Raw genomic sequence first — 18,016 nt, 5'->3', positions numbered from 1 at the left:
GCCGCTTTGAGGACGCTTATTCCCACCCGCATAGGATGCATCTCACTTTCCCACTCACTGTGGGGTTGGCGAGCCGGCACTCGGGCGGAGACCAATCACCATTCCGCTACAAAAGGCCCCGCGCCAGGCGGGCCAATAGGTGGGGACGTTATTGAGAGCTGCCCCGTAGCGCGCAGGCTGGAGCCGGGGGTGGCGGCGGCCTGAGGGGTGGGAGGCTAGGCGCGGACCCGCCCGTCACCCGCAGCCTCATGGGCTGCGCCAGCCGCCTCTCCCGTTTACAAGCTGTAAAACCCCGTGAGAGAACGTTGTTCCTTGCGCCCGGGGCGGGGGAGGTTTTTAACCGCGCCCTTCCTCGCCGTGCAGCCCGTGCCGTCTCTGTGGGGAGGCCGGGGTGAGCCGCCCGGCGCGGAGCCCGCCGCCATTTCCCAGAGGCGGGACAGGAGAGGCGACTGAGGGAGCTCCGTTCTGACGGCAGTACAAAACTCAGGCCGCCGCCGCCCCGCTTCGGCCCCCAGCAGCGAGGCGAGCGGGGGCGGGACATCTGTGTTCCTCCCGGCTCTGGGCCCAGCTTACGGCCCGGGGCAGCGGCTCCTAGAGAGCTATAACGTAAAAAAACCCTTTCCCGTCTCAGGAGAGGCTTCGGCCGGCGCCAGCCGCCGCGGGAGGCTTTCCCCGGGGAGCGCAGATGGCGGACGAGGCGCTCTTCCTGCTGCTGCACAACGAGATGGTGGCAGGGCTGTACCGCGCCGCTGAGCAGGGTGAAGGGGTGAGTGGGGCCGGGGCCGCCCCGCGGGCCGCCCGCCACCCGCCCGAGTGAAGCAGCGGCGCCTTGTCTCTTGCAGGAGAACGGCCGCTGCACCACCAAGCTGGAGAGCATGGGCTTCCGCGTCGGGCAGGGGCTGATCGAGAGGTGAGTTCCGCCGCGGCCCTTTGCAATGCCCCGCTCCAGGGGCCGGCTGCCGTTCCTCCTCCCCGGGTCTCTTCCCGTGCCCCTGCCCGGCGAGGGACCACCCCCATCCTGCCCGGCCTGCTGGGGCCGGGAGCGTTGGCCTGTTCGGTGGGGAAGCTGCTCGCCGCTTTGCGGGCCAGAGGGTTGTCCTCCGGGTCTGTTCTGGCGTCCTCTCTTTTGGCATTTCGTTCTTGCGGGCACTGTGTTGGAACACTGCAGGTCACTTTTGGAGTATGTATTTTCCCGGTGCTTTCGCCTCATGAAAGCTGAGGCGGGGTATATGGTTACTTTTAATACTTATAATTCTAATTGCACTTTTTGTAGAGCTACTTTTTAATGTTTCCTATTTCTGGTACGTTTCATGATTTTACTTCTCTTTCTAATTTCTTAAGCATAGCTTTATGGTTTACCACTCTTATTTCGCTTTCCTAAAGCACTCTCAGTCCTTGGAACGTCGTGACCGAACATGTTGCTGCTTCCTTGTTTCCCCAGGCCCTTTAGGGATGCACGGTGACTTGGTGCACATCCAACTTTTTAGCGCTCGTGTTCTGAGGTCCTGTGGAGACTCTTGAGCGTCTGAAGTTATGCTTTCGTTGAACAAAGTGGGGCTTTAGTGCCAGATAAAGATCCTCGAGGAAGATAAATGGAGAGAATTCTGAAAGAAGCAAGAGAAAGAGGTCCCTTTTTGGGAAGCAGGAACAAGTTTTACATGTTTGTTCCTATGTGTTAGTGCTTTTTTGCATATTTGAAGGATTCCTTCCAAGCAATAGGATAGGTGTGAGCTTTAACTATTATTTAAACGTTTAGTTTAAGATAAAATTGATGCGGTGCTTTACAGCTTTCTGTACTTCATCGGTCTTTAATAATCATACAGCTAAACCCATTTATTCAGCTCTCATGTTGCAGGTATTAAGAAAATCTTCAAGATTTCCTAGAAAGGTTGGACTAGATGATCTCTGTCCCTTCTAACCTGTGATTCTGTGATAACACTGTTGCTCTTAAATGAAAATATTTGATGAATGCAGAGTGATGCTAGAGTGATCCTGTACAATGGTTGGAAAACTAATTTCTATAACAGCCTCAAAAATAATGTTGCGTAGTACCATATTTTTTGTATTTTCTTTTCTCTGTTCAATTGGTCAAGTTGTGTGTACCTTAATTATTGACATATTTCTCACTTATCTCTTAGGTTTACAAAAGATACTGCCAGGTTCAAGGATGAATTAGATATTATGAAGTTCATTTGCAAAGACTTTTGGACAACTGTATTCAAAAAACAAATTGATAACCTAAGGACTAATCATCAGGTACTAGTGCTGTAAAATAAGATTTAACTTACAACACCAGTAACAGTTTTGAGTTACTAGTGTATTTTTTGCTTTTCTTGGTCTAGAATTAATTACCTGATAAGAAACCCAAATTTGTTTTGTTTAAAAAGCAGCTTTTTAAGGTTCATGTTAGCATGTAGCTTCAGAATACAATTTAATAATTGCTTGCGATGTCTTTATTGCCACCCTATTTGAAAAGACTAAGTGCTTTGAATTTCATATGCACAGTTGCAGAGTTACAAACTGACAGGACAGTAACAGTTACAGTTGATTAACACTTAAACAGGATCTTTTTTTATGTACATCTCAGTATATTTTAGTAGAAAACTAGTGTAAGAAAGTGATTATGGTGTCTTAACGTCTGTGTAAATAGAATGGTTGCCTTGAGGTAACTTTTTTATTTTGAAGAATATTTACAGTTCTCAGCACTTGAGGCACTTAGTTGCATTCCACTGAACATACCTGTGTAAGAAACAGCTGAAAAACTTACCAGGTTTTCACGTTGGTGGCATTGCATTCTATCTATGTCCTTTCCTATATCAAGAGCCGCGGTTCTTAAGGCAAGATCAAACTAATTTAGGGACCTGTTTTACTAGAGTAAAAAATCTTTTCCTTTTGAATGACTTGGTTTTCCTATGGCCATTTTCCTGTTGCACCAAAGTAGGAATGAAAGAATTTGTACAAGGGTTGTGCCAAATATTTTATTTTTCATTGCCAAATATTCATTATTCATATATTCATAATTCAATTATTCATTGCCAAAATTCATTATTGCCAAATGCATTTTATTTTTCAGTAAGCTGTTTATCAATTAATAACTTTAACAGATAATTACCTTAGAAATCTGTGTTTGAATTCAAAGCTGCAGTGTTGAGCTTAGGTCTCAATTGTATATGCAGCCTTCATTTAATTGCAAGGGTTATGGAGTTCCAAAGTAGCACAGTCATTGGTAAAGAAATTAAAATGACAGGTGTAGATTAAGCTATACTGTGTTCATACTTAATTCATTAAATTGCAATGTAGAAAACGCTTGACTTTTGATGATCTGCTGGGTGCTGTGCCTGTATCGCTATTAAAGAAGATAGTTCTTACTGAATTTGAGAGTAAGAGTAGCGAATTGCATACCAAATAAAGATTAAGTTTTAAATGTAAAGTCAGCATGCATTTGATATATTAACAAAGACTTCCTAATAAGGAATTGTTGTTTCTGAGCACTGGAAGCACTCTGCCGAGAAGAATGTAAATAAACATTTTCTAGGGTTAACTGATCATGTTGTTATCTAGAGGTTTTACCACAAACTTGCAATTAGGTATCTTTTGTTTTATTTACTTACATGAAATATCATTACAGTTTAAGCTTAAATCACATATGCCTGAATCTAAAATTTCATTTTTCAACCTGAGAACATTTATATTTTATCTACAGATCAAATCTCTTCACACACAATGTTGATTACATTGATGACTGTGTATTCAACTAGAAAAACCTTTTTTCCTTTTTTTTTTTAAACCAGGGTATTTATGTCCTTCAAGACAACAAGTTTCGTCTCTTGACACAAATGTCTGCAGGAAAGCAATATTTAGAACATGCACCAAAGGTATACTTCAGTTTTATCCTTGGGATCTACCAGCTTGATTTGAATTATCTTTATCTGTTAATAATAACTTTAAATTTTGTAATTGAATGGATACAAACCCTTCAAAAGGACAGCTAAGGGTTAGTCTCCAAAAAGTGTCTTTTTTACAAATGCACCTTGTTTCGGAACAGCGGATTTGATTTATGGTTCAAGAAACGGTCATAATCATTGTGAAACTTGCTGTTGTCATGTTTGAGCTACTTGATGGTAGGAGCTGCCGCAGTCTGCAACTATTGCACAAATTCATTCTTTCTCCTTGGAAAGCATGTGCTTTCAGAAGCTTTTTTTAAAATTTCCAAAACATTCTTGGAAGATGCTATTTGTTACCTAGAACAAGCTTCTGAGATTATATGAACATTCAGAAAGATTTTTCCACCAGTTAAAAATAGTTTGGAGTGCAGCTGCTGAGTCAGGGTAATAGTTTAGCTAAATAAAACCAGTGCTCTGCAGAACCTCTTATAAAGCACTTCGGTTCAGACGGATGTAAGAAATGGGGCATTCAGTTCCATTTTATGGTTTCTTAATTCTTGATCGTCTTGGTCATCACAGTTGCAGGCTACTGTCTGTGGGATTTTTTTGGTGTTTGAGGTGTTTCTTCTGTTTTGCAACATATATTCTAAGACATCGCCCATAGAAGAATGCTGTCTTGGTCTGTTTCTCCTTCGTTGATTTTAATACCAGATGCTAATTTCAGCCAAGTCTTGGGAATAATTGTTCTAAGGTTACTAAGTTCCTACAGGCTTAATGGAAATGGGAACAAGTGACTCAAGTTAGTGCCTCTAACAAGAGAAATCTGTACTGTGAGCTCTCCTGTACAAAATATCAGAGCTTTCATCTATTAGAGACATGATGAAGTCCTTCAAGCCGATAAGGAAACCTCCATAGTTTTATATTGTCCAAGTGTTAAGTCTTGTTCTTGAGTACTTAGTTTCAGTCTTCAGCAACAAGCTTCACCTGTGACACCTACTTAAAGTGCAACTTTATTTTTAGTATTTAGCATTTACCTGTGGACTAATCAGAGGAGGCCTGTCGAACCTGGGAATAAAGAGTATTGTAACAGCTGAAGTTTCGTCAATGCCTGCATGTAAGTAGTTCTCAGAGTATTCAATTATTAGCTCATGTAGTAACTTTCCTTACCAACTTCATTAGTGCATAAGGATTTATCAAGGTGGGATTAGTTTGAAGCTGCTGGGCCAGAGGAGTCGGTATGAACTTCAGGATATGGCTTGTCACTAAATGCTTTAGTGTTTAGCAAATGCTGACAGAGGGTGAACCTCCATGATGTTGAGTGGAAAACAAAACTAAAACGCTGTACTTATATTTGGAGGCTTCACATGCATAAGGATGTTTGTCCAGAAGGCTAGTTGAACAAGTGGAGATAAAAACAACTAGATACATGCTCTTTCTCTACAGAGGTCACTAAGAAAGTTAGTAAGTGAAGTCCATTGTAACTACCCAACCTGCTTGAGGTGGATTTAGAAACTTCCCCAGACTCTGCACAAATTTTAAATTTAGCTGACAAAACTGTTGTGGTGTGGGACATGGATCAACTTAAAGAAAAAAAAAAGCAATGAAAGAAAAAGCTGTTCAGCTGGAGTTAAATTTAAATGCTACATTTCAATAATGGCTAGATTGTTCACAATTAAACTGTAAGATTGAAATGTTCCTTACTATTTCTTCTAACAAAATGATTACAATCAAATAATTTCTTGCAAAAATAACCTCTCATGGTGATACTTTGATCTGACTTTTTTCTTTGCAGGTAAATTTCAGGTGATGATACAGAAGATATAGAGCACATTCAAATCTGGATATCTACCTTAAAAATCCTTTGTGTGTGGATTTAGTATCTTGGTTCAGCTTTGTAAGTAGCTTGTAAATTATAGCAGTGTGCAGCACATTTCCAAAATATATAATAAATGTTCATAAAACTAAACTTAACACTATCCTCGTATCTTGCTATGAAATTTATTCTATACCAAAGTATTAATGTACACATGGTAAAAACTGACTACTCAAAAGTTTTCAGCAAAATATTTAACTTACCAAAACAGCACATACGGAAGACCAGAGGCACGTTTTGAGAACAGAATAAAAGTCTGACCTAGACTAAATTGGAATGAGAAACTAATGTGTTTTGTGTCACCTGACATGAATGCCCAGCTGCTCCCTTTCCCTATTCACTCTGAACTGTGAGGCAGCAATTGCTTTTGTATTGTTCTGAGGAAGCCATTAGCCTTCATTAACGGTGTTCAGCGGACACTTAGTTCCTTTGTAGGAATAATATGGGGCAGTAGAAAAGAACTTATTTCTGGGTAGTTAAACAGTTTCTCCTACCTCCCTAAAGTTTGCAGCTGTTTTTTCTGTCAGAATAATTTTACGGTTGAGGTCATCTATACTGGCTAAGGAAGGAAATTTATTTTAGCTTGTTGTGTGTAAACTCAATGTAATTTTTTTAATTGTTAGCTACAGCTCACTTCTGTAATGAGTGTGCGCAGGAAGATGCTTAGGCCTACAAGAAGCTATAAAGACATCACCAAGACTCTTGAGGACATTGGGGTTTGCTAGATGCTACTTGTCAAAAGATTTGTATAACAATACATGTCTTGCTGTAGGTGAGCACGAACACATCTTGTTAAAACTTTTGATTTTGCTGTAAGGTGTTTCTGTTGGCAGGTTCAGCCTTATAATTTCAGATGAATTGCAGTAGAAACTTATGGTGTTTATTCAGAAGTGCGATGTATTGGGTTTGCATGGCCAGGGTTTGGTAATGGGGGGCTACAGGGGTGGCTTCTGTGAGACGCTGCTAGAAGCTTCCCCCATGTCCAATAGAGCCAGTGCCAGCCGGCTCCAAGGCGGATTTGCTGCTGGCCAAGGCCGAGCCCATCAGCAATGGTGGTAGTGCCTCTGGGATAACAGAGTTAAGAAGGGGAAAAAAAGTTGCTTTGCAACATCAAGTGCAGTCAGAAGAGAGGAGTGAGAGGATGTGAGAGAAACAACCCTGCAGACACCAAGGTCAGTGAAGAAGGACAGGGATGAGGTGCTCCAGGCACCAAAGCAGAGATTCCCCTGCAGCCTCTGGTGAAGACCATGGTGCGGCAGGCTGTCCCCCTGCAGCCCATGGACGTCCATGGTGCAGCAGATATCCACCTGCAGCCTGTGGATGACCCCACACCAGAGCAGGTAGGTGCCCAAAGGAGGCTGCGACCCCATGGGAAGCTTGTGCTGGAGTAGGCTCCTGGCAAGACCTGTGGAGAGAGAAGCCCATGCTGGAGCAGGTTTGCTGGCAGGACTTGTGACCCTGTGGGGAACCCATGCTGGAGCAGTCTGTTTCTGAACGGCTGCACCCTGTGGAAGGGACCCACAGTGGAGCAGTTAATGAGGAACTGTAGCCTGTGGGAAAGACCCACGTTGGAGAAGTTTGCGGAGGACTGTCTCCTGTGGGAGGCACCCCACGCTGGAGCAGGGGAAGAGCATGAAGAGTCCTCCCCCTGAGGAAGATGGAGCAGCAGAGACAGTGTGATGAACTGACCACAACCCCCATTCCCTGTGCTGCTGGGCAGAGGAGGTAGAGAGAGTAAAGTTAAGCCCAGGAAGAAGGGAGGGGTGTTCTTAGTATTTGGTTTTTATTTTCTCATTACTCTACCCTTATTTTGATTGATAATAAATTAAACTAATTTCCTCAAGTTGAGTCTGTTTTGCCCATGTCAGTAATTGCTGACTGACCTTTCCCGTTATTGTCTTGACCTGAGACTTTCATTATATTTTCTCTCCCCTGCCCAGCTGAGGAGGGGAGTGAGGAGCAGTTTTGGTGGGTGCCTGGCATCCAGCCAGGGTCAGCCCACTACATGTGAGAATGCCTTGTGATAGTGATTCAGTTTCTGCTTTGATACCAGTAAATAACAGGCTAGCTAGAAAAGCTAACATGTTAAGTTAGCACCTTTGATTGTTACAACTACCTTCTGTGGTGGGGGAAGCATATGTTGTCCAGTTGCATGGTGGGCAAGAACAGTGGAAGCTGTTCTTCCCTTAATCTCTAGGGAAGGTGTGGAGTTTGTAATGGATCAGACCTTGCCTAGATAGCTGTTACAAGCTGGAAAGCTTTAGCTTATAAATGTGGTAACCAGGGGTTTATTACACATGAGCTTAAGATGTGACCAAGTTCTGATCTTCTCAGGTACTGTGAATGCTAGTTCAGATTAGTTGTAGTTGAATAACTTGACAGCTCTAGGAAACATCTAGAGCAGAACTTGAACTAGGAGAATGTTGTCCTGCTTTTTATAGAACTAGCAAAGACAGAAGTAACTACAGTAGCATGGTATTTGGTGCGGATCATCTGTTTGAAAACACTGGGTTCTTACACTGGTAATTTAGAGCAAGGGCTGGGGTGGTGGTTCACTTTTATAACTCAGATCTGTTTGAAACTGTAGGGCTAGAGAATTAGGTAACCGGGTATTCTTGCATTTCATAGGTTCTTCAGGTGCCAACTCATCCTGCTTTCAACATGCTGAAAATGTTAAGAGACTAGAAATAACGTGCACTGTGTGTATACTATTTCACTGTTATCACACCTGCGGCATCTGCATTGTGGTAGATGTTCAGTATAAACATATACAGAATCATTGTTACTTTTGTCTCCAGAATTAGAACTTCAGTAGTTATTGTAGTTCACTTTTGATTTTTCACCTGACAGTTAAGACTACCATTCCAGATGCAAAAGTGCCAGTCATTCAAAGGCATACTAAAGGTTTATCGATAACTGGTTGTGGTTAAGGATTACTCTTATTAGTGAGGGGAGCAACTTAAATTCTACAATATACAGAAAGCAGATGTCAGTTAATACCACGTATCAATTTGCTGCTGGAATTTTTAATTGTTGAAGGTAATTAGAACCAGAGGGAGTTATGTAGGTACCAGGCAGATGCTGATACTCTTGGCAAAGCGCTCCATGTTATATATATAAACAGGCAAGCTACTATTTCTCAAGATACCATACATAAAATTGTTCATTCTGTTTAATTACTGCTTCTATTAAAAGCATTGAATACAGCTGTGTAATTTCCACTGGTTTCTGCAACTGTTTACTAAAAAATAGTATTACTCAGAAGTAGTAATGTTTGTGTTTTAGAAGTAATTGTTTCAGTAACTTCCTGGGTAGAGTTGAACTGTGTAGCAGTGCTTAAGCTCAGGCACCCAAGCCTGGAAAAACACATTCAGTCCTAGTTGTGTAGATTCTTAGAGTAAGGCTGCCGTTGAATAGTATGAAGAGTGAGAAAAGCCACAACGTTTTAAGAACACTCTTTGAAATGCTTCAGTTTTATTAAAAAAGCCCTCACAAAGGATGTGTTAGGTTATGTGACAAATAAGTGTTCTTTATCTCAGACTTCACCTAAGAGTAATGTCCACAGAATTACTCAGATGGTAGAAATTTCTAGCCGAGAATGTAGTTTACCGAGACAGTGGCTTGAGAGCTGCTGCCAGATGCTTCATTGACCATTTTACAATGACAGCGATGATAATATCTGAGACATTGGCAATCTCATGCTAAAGCTCGGCTTAAGTTATTCATAGGTATCCCCAGTGCATTATCATGAGGGTGTTCTGAAGGGGCTGTGTAGTACTTCAGGCCTGAACAGTGCAGTGTCTTGCTGTTAACTCTGATAATGGTGTTGGTACTATGGCACCACAAAATACATGATGTTCTCAAAACAGTCTAGGAAGGCTCATCAGCCAAGTCACGCTGATCGAAGTACCTAGTGGAGAGAAGTGGAATACAGTAAGAAACCTCTAATGCAGCGCAGTCCTTACTTTGCTCTAAGTTGTTAGACCGTTGCTTTCTAGCTCTTCTTTTAGTGTTTCTATCAGAATTATAGCTTTGCAGTTCAGGGGGCTCATCTGAGGAAACCAATAAGCTTACTTTACGCTTAGGTTTATCTTAAGTCCTTTTAGCTAAGTATATTTGCTACATAGGCTCAGGGTACTTTAATTGACTTCCACTTTAATTTATTCTGGACGTACTTTACTGTTTTAGGAATGTAAGTTGCATTACCGGCTAACTAAGCAGATTATCAAGTTCAGAGCTGATATTTGTTCTTCGTTCTTGTTCTCCTGAAAGAGAAATAAATATTAGAACAGTTCTTTTGTTACCTGTGTCAAACAGAAAAGCTGTTCCATGCCATGTTACGTGCGTGTAGTCTTCCCTTCGTTCTTGAGCAAGCTTACGACATGAAAAATTACTTATCAAGACTTCAAGAACTGAAAAATCATCCTCCTAGTAATTTGCTAAGCTCAGCAAGTCCTTTGCACAATGTTACATTAAATCTTACCTCTAGTACTCTGACTTCTGAGCATCGTCTTGCCAGCTGTCTAATAAGGGAGTGAGCTTCAGGTAGCAAAGGTTTTTCAAGGCATGCCAACAGTGCATAAAGCCATCTACCCTGTGTGGATTCAAATTAAGTTTTAATTACAAGCATTTCCTTGAAGTTTCATGCAGTTTTTGTTAATATACAGTAGGCCTGGAGTATAGGTCTCAAAACAAAATTGCATTGAAGTGCTACTGCCAGGATTGAAAAAGTTTGAAAGCCATGTTAGACACTACATTGTAGAACTTTGTGCCTCTAGATAAGCTTCTTGGGAGTACTCCTAGACTTCCTGTCATTTTTTGGAACACTGGCCAAGACATAAATTAATGCAGCTTACACTGTTAAAGTCTGAGGGAAGGGTTATTTTAGTAATATCTAAAGATTATTACTTAGCTATTAATGTTTAACTTCACAAACTGTGGAAAAACATTCCTGAAGAGTGAATGTATCGACTCAGATCATTGTGGAATTAATGCCGTTAGATCAGCTTTAAGATTTGCACCACTGTGAAAACATGTCCTTTGCATTTTACTTCACTGAATTCTAATGCATTCTTACAAACATAACTTCTGCAACCAGTTTAACTTCTTAACTCCAGAGTCTAGTGGTTTTCAGGATGGGAATAGACTAAAAGTCAAGGTGTACATTCTCTGCAGCGTATTGGTTAAAAAGTACACAGTCATGCAGGAAAGGATAGAACATGAAAGGCCTTTCAGTGACTCAAGAACAGTGAACCGGTTTAGTATTATGGAAGTAACTTTTCATTACTCTTCTGCTTCATGGTACTGAATGAGATGAGAGGCATCCACCAAGGCCTTTTGTAGATACAATGCCATTACGTAGCTAGTCAATCTAGTTGTGGCCAAACTCCATGCTAATGTACCCTGTCAATCAGAATTTCGTATGAGGCATGATTTGTCACCACACTGATGCAGCTAAGCTTTCTGGTCTGTGCTGCACATGGAAAGATTAACTGTGTCTTTGCCAGCATTATGTCATGGGTCTCCAAACTAAAGCGGAGGTGTCAGTAAATAGGGCGTGCAGCAGCAACCTGACAGCTTAAACTGGTTGGAAGCAAAGCTGCAGCAGTCTGAGCCACTTCTCTCCCCAGCGCTGATACTCATGGAACCTGGTGGTTTAAGTTACTGTGGGGAGTGATAAAAAGGGGAGGGGGATTTGGCAGATAGATCTGTATCTGTTATGTTTTGTAATTAGCCTTCCAAAAAGTTCTGTGAATACTCATTTTAGTATCTAATCAAGTTTTAAAGTAACTAAACATGATGCACACATCTAGAGAACTCTTGAGAAACTAGAATAATTTAATAGAAAACTGAACATTTTTTTAATTGTTTAATGCATTCATGTGCAAGTAGTTAGAAGAAATCAAAGATTACCAGTTCTGGAGTAAATTTTTTCTCTCCAAACCAGCTTATCAGGTATTCTAGGACGCTGGTTACTGTTGCCTTCAAAGAGGAAAAGAAAGAGACAATACAATGCGTGCCATGTTTTGTTTTGCTGACCATCTACCCGAAGGATTAGATTATATAAAAAGCAATATGATTTAAAAAAAAATATACACGTTATCTATTCCAGGTTGAAGTTACCAAAAAAAAGGTTAAAGTAAGTGTTAAAGCACCAGTTCCTGGAAATAATTTTCTATAAAATGAAGTAATTTTCTGTGTTAACAAAAACTTATGGGCAAGTAGCTACAGATTAGGAAAAAGGCATCATGCTGACTGGTTGTTTCTGTATAAAGGTGACTAGTGGGAAACATAGTAGTAAAGGAAAGGTAAGTGTGATCCTTCTAGCCTTGCAATGCACGTAAGAGTTTACAATCAAGTTGAAAGACTGCACTTAAAACACTAAATGAGAAATCTTAAAACACTGTCAAGCACCTAATGGCAGATGTTAAATGTTCTATAGAGAAATTACAAGAACAAAATAGTCTTAAAACTAGTCATGATAAATGTTGACTAGTAAAGTTGTTTGAAGCCAAAGGCGAAATAATGATTCCATGTTTTCCTTGTACGTGTGCAGTGAATAGCAGCTGTAATAAACAATTGCCTACTCTAGCACAGAAAAATAGGTAGGACTTCTGCAACAGACAGAATATGAGAAATAATGATTTATGCAATGTCACTATGTGATTCTAAGAGGTAGGCTTACCTGATTCATTCTGCTTACAATACTTAGCAAAGGGGGAAAGCCCACCTGAAAAAAAACAAGTTGGAAAATGCAGACATTATCATAATAATTTTTGTTCTAATTTAGAATGTACTAACATCTTCATGTGATGCTCAGACATTTGTAGTGATTTGAAAGTCTGTTCTGAGCTTTGAAATCTAGTTAAAAAAAAAGCCTTCAAGCAAGTTCAAGATAAGGTCCAGTCAAATTTGGTACCAAAGAACCTTGCTTTTACTGTTAACTTGTTGAAGTTTTGGTTTTTTCCAAAATGATGCCGTGAAGGGCATGTTTGGAGGAGAGCAACCACATATCACCATTCAACAAAACGCTAAAGCAGACTGTGCAGAAAGCTTTTAGTTGAGCTCAGCAAGTAACAAAGTTGTGCACTTTAGCTGATAACTGATGAAGGAACTCTTCAACCTTTTGACTGAAGGGATAGACTTGTTCTCTGCTTCTGTTTCTGCTTCAAAGGGAAAAAAAAAAGGACTTCCTGGGCTCACCAGAGAGCCTACTTTCTATTTAGCACAAAGTGGTAATAAAGAGTAGGATTGTTTCTGGCAGTTATTCTTGAAATAGCAGCTGAAAAACAGATAGAAGTCCTATACTCACCTTTATGTAATCAATCCCTAGATTTTCATTATCAGATAGTGCACCTATTTCTGAATATATTCTTTCACCCAGGCAGAACTTCTTCCAGCCTTCTTCATCCTCTGATTTTGGCTGCAGTAAATAAAAATAGATGAAAACACTGAAATATTACTATCTTGAAGACACTGAAAATATTCACAAGTTGTTGCATTACAGTGTAAGGGAAGATTAACCATGGATTGAATGACTGGGAAAAAACCCACAGCACTGTTGTGAATTCTACTCACCATGGTAACATTGCTGTCCAAATGCTGTGACCGCCAGTGATTTCTGTGCTTGTTCAGGCTCTGAGTAATTAAAATAAAACCAAATCACTTTTAACTTTTCAGTTATTTTATCCTAGCCGTAATTGCTCTTCGTTATTCTTAGAATGTCTAAAAAGTATATTTTTATGATGTTCTATAAATCAGCAGAGGCATAACTGGCTAAATATCTCTTACACCTCTTAGTATAAATGTAACCAAGTGCTCACGCTGGGTTTTTGGAAGCAATGTTAAAGGAATTTTGCAGTCTGTTATATCAAGTTAAGCTGAGGTAGTAAGTTGTAAGAGTCTTCTAGGCTTTTCTTGGTATAACAAGCTTAAGAAAAAAAAATTGATTTAGTCCAAAAAGACACATAAAGCCAACCTCCCGTTTCCAACAATGGTCTGTATCTGTATCAGATGTCTGCAAAACTGTTGGAAAAAAGGTAAGTGTGCTTTCCTAGTATATTTCTTCTACCTGACAGGGATGCCATATGCCACATAAGACAAATTGGCCTGCTTGCCAGTTTTGTGTACAGAGGTATAAACTTTTTGTAACAGAATTTTTTCCCCCAATCCAATTGTTATTGTAGCAGTAAAAATGACTACTAAAGCTGCTGTAAGTAACAGCAGCTGATGCGCAGTGTTTGAACAAGTGACCTCTGATGCTCTTTTTTCCTCTCAAATATTTTTGAAGATATTGTCATGCTTCACAGTGTTAATTCTGGCACAGATGAGAGGACAATTGATGTATGTATAGAAGAAATATCTGTTCAGTGAATATGCCTTTAGATGTCAGTTTCCTTAGTTCTACTAAAACCTCAGATTACACCTAACAGTGATAACAATGTGATATCCTGTAGAATAGGGGCCAGCCCAGTTCGTGTTTGCAATGCAGGTGCAGCAGTACAGATCTCTGCCTTCACTGATTTACCTCCCTGAAAAAACAGGGTAAGTGAGCTCAGGCAAAGTTCAGTGCTAGAACAGCTTCAGTGCAGTTGGTTAAACTTCAGTTACTTGAGGTATTCCTACAACGCAGTATTAATGCATTGTAAACATGCCTCCTGCAGTACTGGAGTCATAAATGATCTCTACCTACATCTTTATTCTGTTTTGCATTTAACCCTGTTTGAACTGTGGATAGAGGACTGCTCAATCCTCGATGTTTGTTGTTATTTAAAAGCAGGGTGCAAATGCAGTAGGAAAGATTCAAGTCCGTGCTAACACTACAACCTTACCAGTACATTTTACCAAATCAGTATTTCTCCTCATAATGGGTGCCACCACTGTCAACAGTATCCTAAATAGACAGCGTGTTCTAGGTACAAAGATCTCTTGGTGGGTTAGAATCCACTTGTTTTTTCAGTTAATGTTGAGTACTGCAGAACATTCCTGCTAGCACCAGGTTTTAACCTAACTGCATAACATAAGGATTTTTGTCCTCCCTCAGCTACTCTGTCATTTAATCTAAATACTGAGAGATATTTTTGCTGAACTTGAATTTTTTTTTTTTGAAACATGACTTTCTCAAGGGTTTTATCAGAGGTTTAAAAGCCATACGGTATATACAGTATGCTGTGATTTCTGTGATACTCAATTCTTTTTCAAGAACTTAAAACATTGCTTACAAACACCTGTCCTACCATAAAGTCATAACATTTCTCTACTAGATATAAGGCTGTCCCCCATAAAGCACAGATGTGTTCTACCTAGACAGCACAATGTGGGGGATGAATTTGCAAGTAACTTAGCACTGTTTGACACGTCCTTGAACTGAACCAACACAGCAGTAAAAAACAGACACAGGAGTGTGGGAATGCCAAGAAGGATTTAAGTAAGCAAAAACAAATGAGGTAGCGCAAATAGAACAGCCTATTAGAATGTAGCATAAGGCGCGTGCTTAGAGCTGGCTGACGACTAACAGAAATTGTTTGTGCACGTGATCGCATGAGGAATGTGTCGAAAAGATATATAAGCAGCGAAAAGCTGACAATAAAGGTCGTCTGCAAAACATCTGTCAGGAGCCCATGACATTCATCCCTGCAGCGTGAGTTCCCTCACACACCATTTTGTACCTGACGAACGGCTGAAAAATTGGCCACTTGCTGCTGCTGCCACTTGAGCGTTGGGGAGTATCCTTCAGGGGCAGGCTGACATCCGGAAATCTAGGAAAACACTGGCAATAATTATAATGTAAAGAAAGCTTTATAAGAAGAACACTGACAAACAAGAGAATCAGTAAATGTTCACCACCAGGTAAACAATATCCTTTAAATATTCATTTAAGAAAGGTAATTTCATGACCACATCCAAGACTGATTTAACAGTCGGTTTAGACAAAATTTCTTGTTTGACTCTTCTTATATGCAAATAAGAAGGAAAAATAAGTATTCAAAATACATTGTCAAAGAATTATTTATAAGTCGTCTTTTTAACATTTGTTCTGCCTTAATTTCCGTGTTTATAAAAAGCAGGGTGCTGTTTCCTTGGACATCTTGGACAGATGCTATGAACCTTAGGCGTTCTACTTTCCAACATTAAGTTGAGGAAGACAGAAGTCCACAAATATATCTTTTAGGAAACTAACTCTGACAGTTAAGTAGGTATAACCTCTTTAAAGATTAGCATGAAAGAGTTATTTTAAAAGAAAAAGAATCTTTCTACAAATGTTTAAGAATGCCACTAAAAAGAGATGAGACGAAGAGAACGGTCACAGAAGTTATATGGTCGTATGTGAGTACTAGAAACTTTTCTTGAGCAGTCTACTACTGAAATTTCAGATTACACAGTTTTCACTAAAGAAAGGCAAACTTGGTCTCATGAACTACTTGCAAGTAGATTAAACCCCAAGCTGGCAGGGCAAGATGACAACAGAAAAATCTGCTTAAGCAGGAAGGAAAAATTCGGATAAAATGTTCCACCAAAGAGGAAAGAAGCGGTGCTAGGATTCCATCTAACTTTAGTACAGCTTAGTTGCACTTACTACCCTTACCCATGATATACACTTATATCTACATACAGGTATGAAGATATCTTTCTTCTAATTTTTATGCAGGTTTTATGACTAAATATTAGTAAAACTGAATGCAATATTTGATTTCCTCAGACATTAAAATAGCCTGCTGTGTATCAAATAGTATGGATAGCATCAAATCAGTTATAAAGACTGCTGTTAAGGCAGCAGTTGAACAGGTGTTTCTTCAAACCCAGCTGTTTTAATTCTGTAGATACTTTTAAAATCCAGCAGTGCTATTTAGTTATGCCAAGCACTCCGCAAAATTAGTACAAACATTATATTAACATCTTTTCCCTTAATACCCCTAAGGAAAAAAAAATTATCTTAAATTTTTTTCTCTCAAAAGAAAGCGTGAAAAGCTCTCAGACTTACCGCAATGTTTACCGTCTGCTTCTTTCTCAGTTTTTTTGGGTCTATTTGTGCCACGACCACATCTGGGCATCGAGCTGCTTCTATCCTACAAAACAAAATGAAGCGGCTACGTTTTTTCCTCGGTACGAGGTGGTGATATGCCGGATGCCTCCGAAACGCCGCACCTGCGGAAATCTCTGGGTACGTGAAACACCGGCTGTGCCGGCAGTTCTGACGGAAGGTCGGACTTGAGAGCTACGGGTCAGGCAGCCTCGGTTCCTGCGCGACCGCTGCGGGCCCTCGAAGCCCGCGTGCACCCCGCCGCGGGACCTCGGCCCGGGCCTCCGCCGTGCGGCGGAAAACCGGGCAGCGCCGGCGCGGGGCGCTGCGGCCGGCCCTGGGGGGAGCGGCCGTCCCTGGGGGGAGCGGCCGCCGCGCGGGATCGCGGGGGAGGCGGATCCTCCCGGCTGCGGCCGGCGGGGCCACGGCAGCGCCGCGCAGCCGCCCTCCCGCACCCCAAGGCGGGAGCTCGGCCCTCGCGCCCCGCCACTCACTGGACGCGCTTCAGGTACTCCTGGGGAGTCCTGGGAGGCACCGTGGGGTCGAAGTCCTCGGCCAAGTCACAGTCATCCACGGGCAGCAGCCGCGGCATCAGCTCCTCCACGCCCGGCTCCATGGCCACACCGCCGCCGCTACCGGGGCCGCCCCCCACGGCCAGAGCGGCGGCGCGGGGCGGGCCCGGGTCCGGGCTCTCCCTCCGCGCCGCGGCCCGGCGGCAGCGGGGGTTAGCCGGGCAGGGAGCGCGTTCGGGGACAGGCACCCCGTTCCTCGCGCCCTGAGGAGGGTGCGTCGGTGTTGTGCTCTGACGCGGGAGTGACGGAGAAGCTGCGCCACCGGGAAGCGCCGAGCCGCGAGGGGCAGCCTGCGCTGGAGGCTGTAGCTGCCCCGAAAACCCAGGGTCGGGAAATAAAAGGGAATTTGGCCAAGAGGTGGTGTAGAAAGGGGTTGTGCCAATTTATTGCCCATCAAACTAGGCCTGTTTCTGTGGGGAATCGGTGCAAACCTTCAATAACCGTTTTTATTAGGCCCCGTGCCACTGTTCTGATACACTTTTGCAAGTGGTTCTTTACAACTTGTCCATTAGTATTTTCTTTTTCTACCAGTGGACATCCAGTAATAATAATGCTTGTCCCTCCTTTGAGCTTTACAGTTGAAATAAGTTATATAAAAGTTAACTGCTTTAAGTTCAAACAGTTCTCACTCGGATCAATGCCTGAGTTTTCATTTTGTTGCTGTGTG

At 41.8% G+C, this 18,016-nt stretch overlaps 2 protein-coding genes across 4 annotated transcripts; one reads left to right on the top strand and one right to left on the bottom strand.

The window, feature by feature from the left end:
* Nucleotides 1-13: 13 nt before the first annotated feature.
* TRAPPC6B (trafficking protein particle complex subunit 6B) lies at nucleotides 14-5,855 on the top strand. Of its 3 annotated transcripts, none has more exons than XM_064460341.1 (7): nucleotides 14-139; nucleotides 632-766; nucleotides 843-910; nucleotides 2,139-2,256; nucleotides 3,792-3,875; nucleotides 4,905-4,998; nucleotides 5,677-5,855. In XM_064460341.1, the coding sequence occupies exons 2-7, from the start codon at nucleotides 686-688 to the stop codon at nucleotides 5,706-5,708; spliced, it is 477 nt and encodes a 158-aa protein (XP_064316411.1). In that variant the 5' UTR covers nucleotides 14-139; nucleotides 632-685; the 3' UTR covers nucleotides 5,709-5,855. The 3 variants fall into 3 exon arrangements, with proteins under 3 accessions (XP_064316411.1, XP_064316410.1, XP_064316409.1); XM_064460340.1 differs by lacking the exon at nucleotides 14-139 and adding an exon at nucleotides 160-445; XM_064460339.1 differs by lacking the exon at nucleotides 14-139 and adding an exon at nucleotides 160-522.
* Nucleotides 5,856-9,207: 3,352 nt separating this feature from the next.
* Nucleotides 9,208-17,589, bottom strand: GEMIN2 (gem nuclear organelle associated protein 2). The gene is made up of 10 exons (XM_064460338.1): nucleotides 17,272-17,589; nucleotides 16,739-16,823; nucleotides 15,426-15,515; nucleotides 13,336-13,395; nucleotides 13,070-13,180; nucleotides 12,443-12,487; nucleotides 11,671-11,739; nucleotides 10,241-10,351; nucleotides 9,964-10,022; nucleotides 9,208-9,667 (listed from the first exon to the last, which is right to left on the bottom strand). The coding sequence occupies exons 1-10, from the start codon at nucleotides 17,391-17,393 to the stop codon at nucleotides 9,628-9,630; spliced, it is 792 nt and encodes a 263-aa protein (XP_064316408.1). The 5' UTR covers nucleotides 17,394-17,589; the 3' UTR covers nucleotides 9,208-9,627.
* Nucleotides 17,590-18,016: the final 427 nt, after the last annotated feature.

Source organism: Phalacrocorax carbo, chromosome 9, assembly GCF_963921805.1.
Source record: "Phalacrocorax carbo chromosome 9, bPhaCar2.1, whole genome shotgun sequence".
In the NCBI taxonomy this organism is placed as follows: domain Eukaryota; kingdom Metazoa; phylum Chordata; class Aves; order Suliformes; family Phalacrocoracidae; genus Phalacrocorax; species Phalacrocorax carbo.
This window is presented reverse-complemented; position numbering and strand designations above follow the sequence as displayed.

Coding starts and splice junctions, on each gene's coding strand:
- TRAPPC6B (XM_064460341.1), top strand. CDS start 686: ATGGCGGACGAGGCGCTCTTCCTGCTGCTGCACAACGAGATGGTGGCA. Junction 3,876..4,904: donor ATTTAGAACATGCACCAAAG/GTATACTTCAGT, acceptor CTTTATTTTTAG/TATTTAGCATTTACCTGTGG. Junction 4,999..5,676: donor AGTTTCGTCAATGCCTGCAT/GTAAGTAGTTCT, acceptor TTTTCTTTGCAG/GTAAATTTCAGGTGATGATA.
- GEMIN2 (XM_064460338.1), bottom strand. CDS start 17,393: ATGGAGCCGGGCGTGGAGGAGCTGATGCCGCGGCTGCTGCCCGTGGAT. Junction 10,023..10,240: donor CAGAAGTCAGAGTACTAGAG/GTAAGATTTAAT, acceptor TTTCTCTTTCAG/GAGAACAAGAACGAAGAACA. Junction 9,668..9,963: donor ATAATCTGCTTAGTTAGCCG/GTAATGCAACTT, acceptor TCTCTCCACTAG/GTACTTCGATCAGCGTGACT.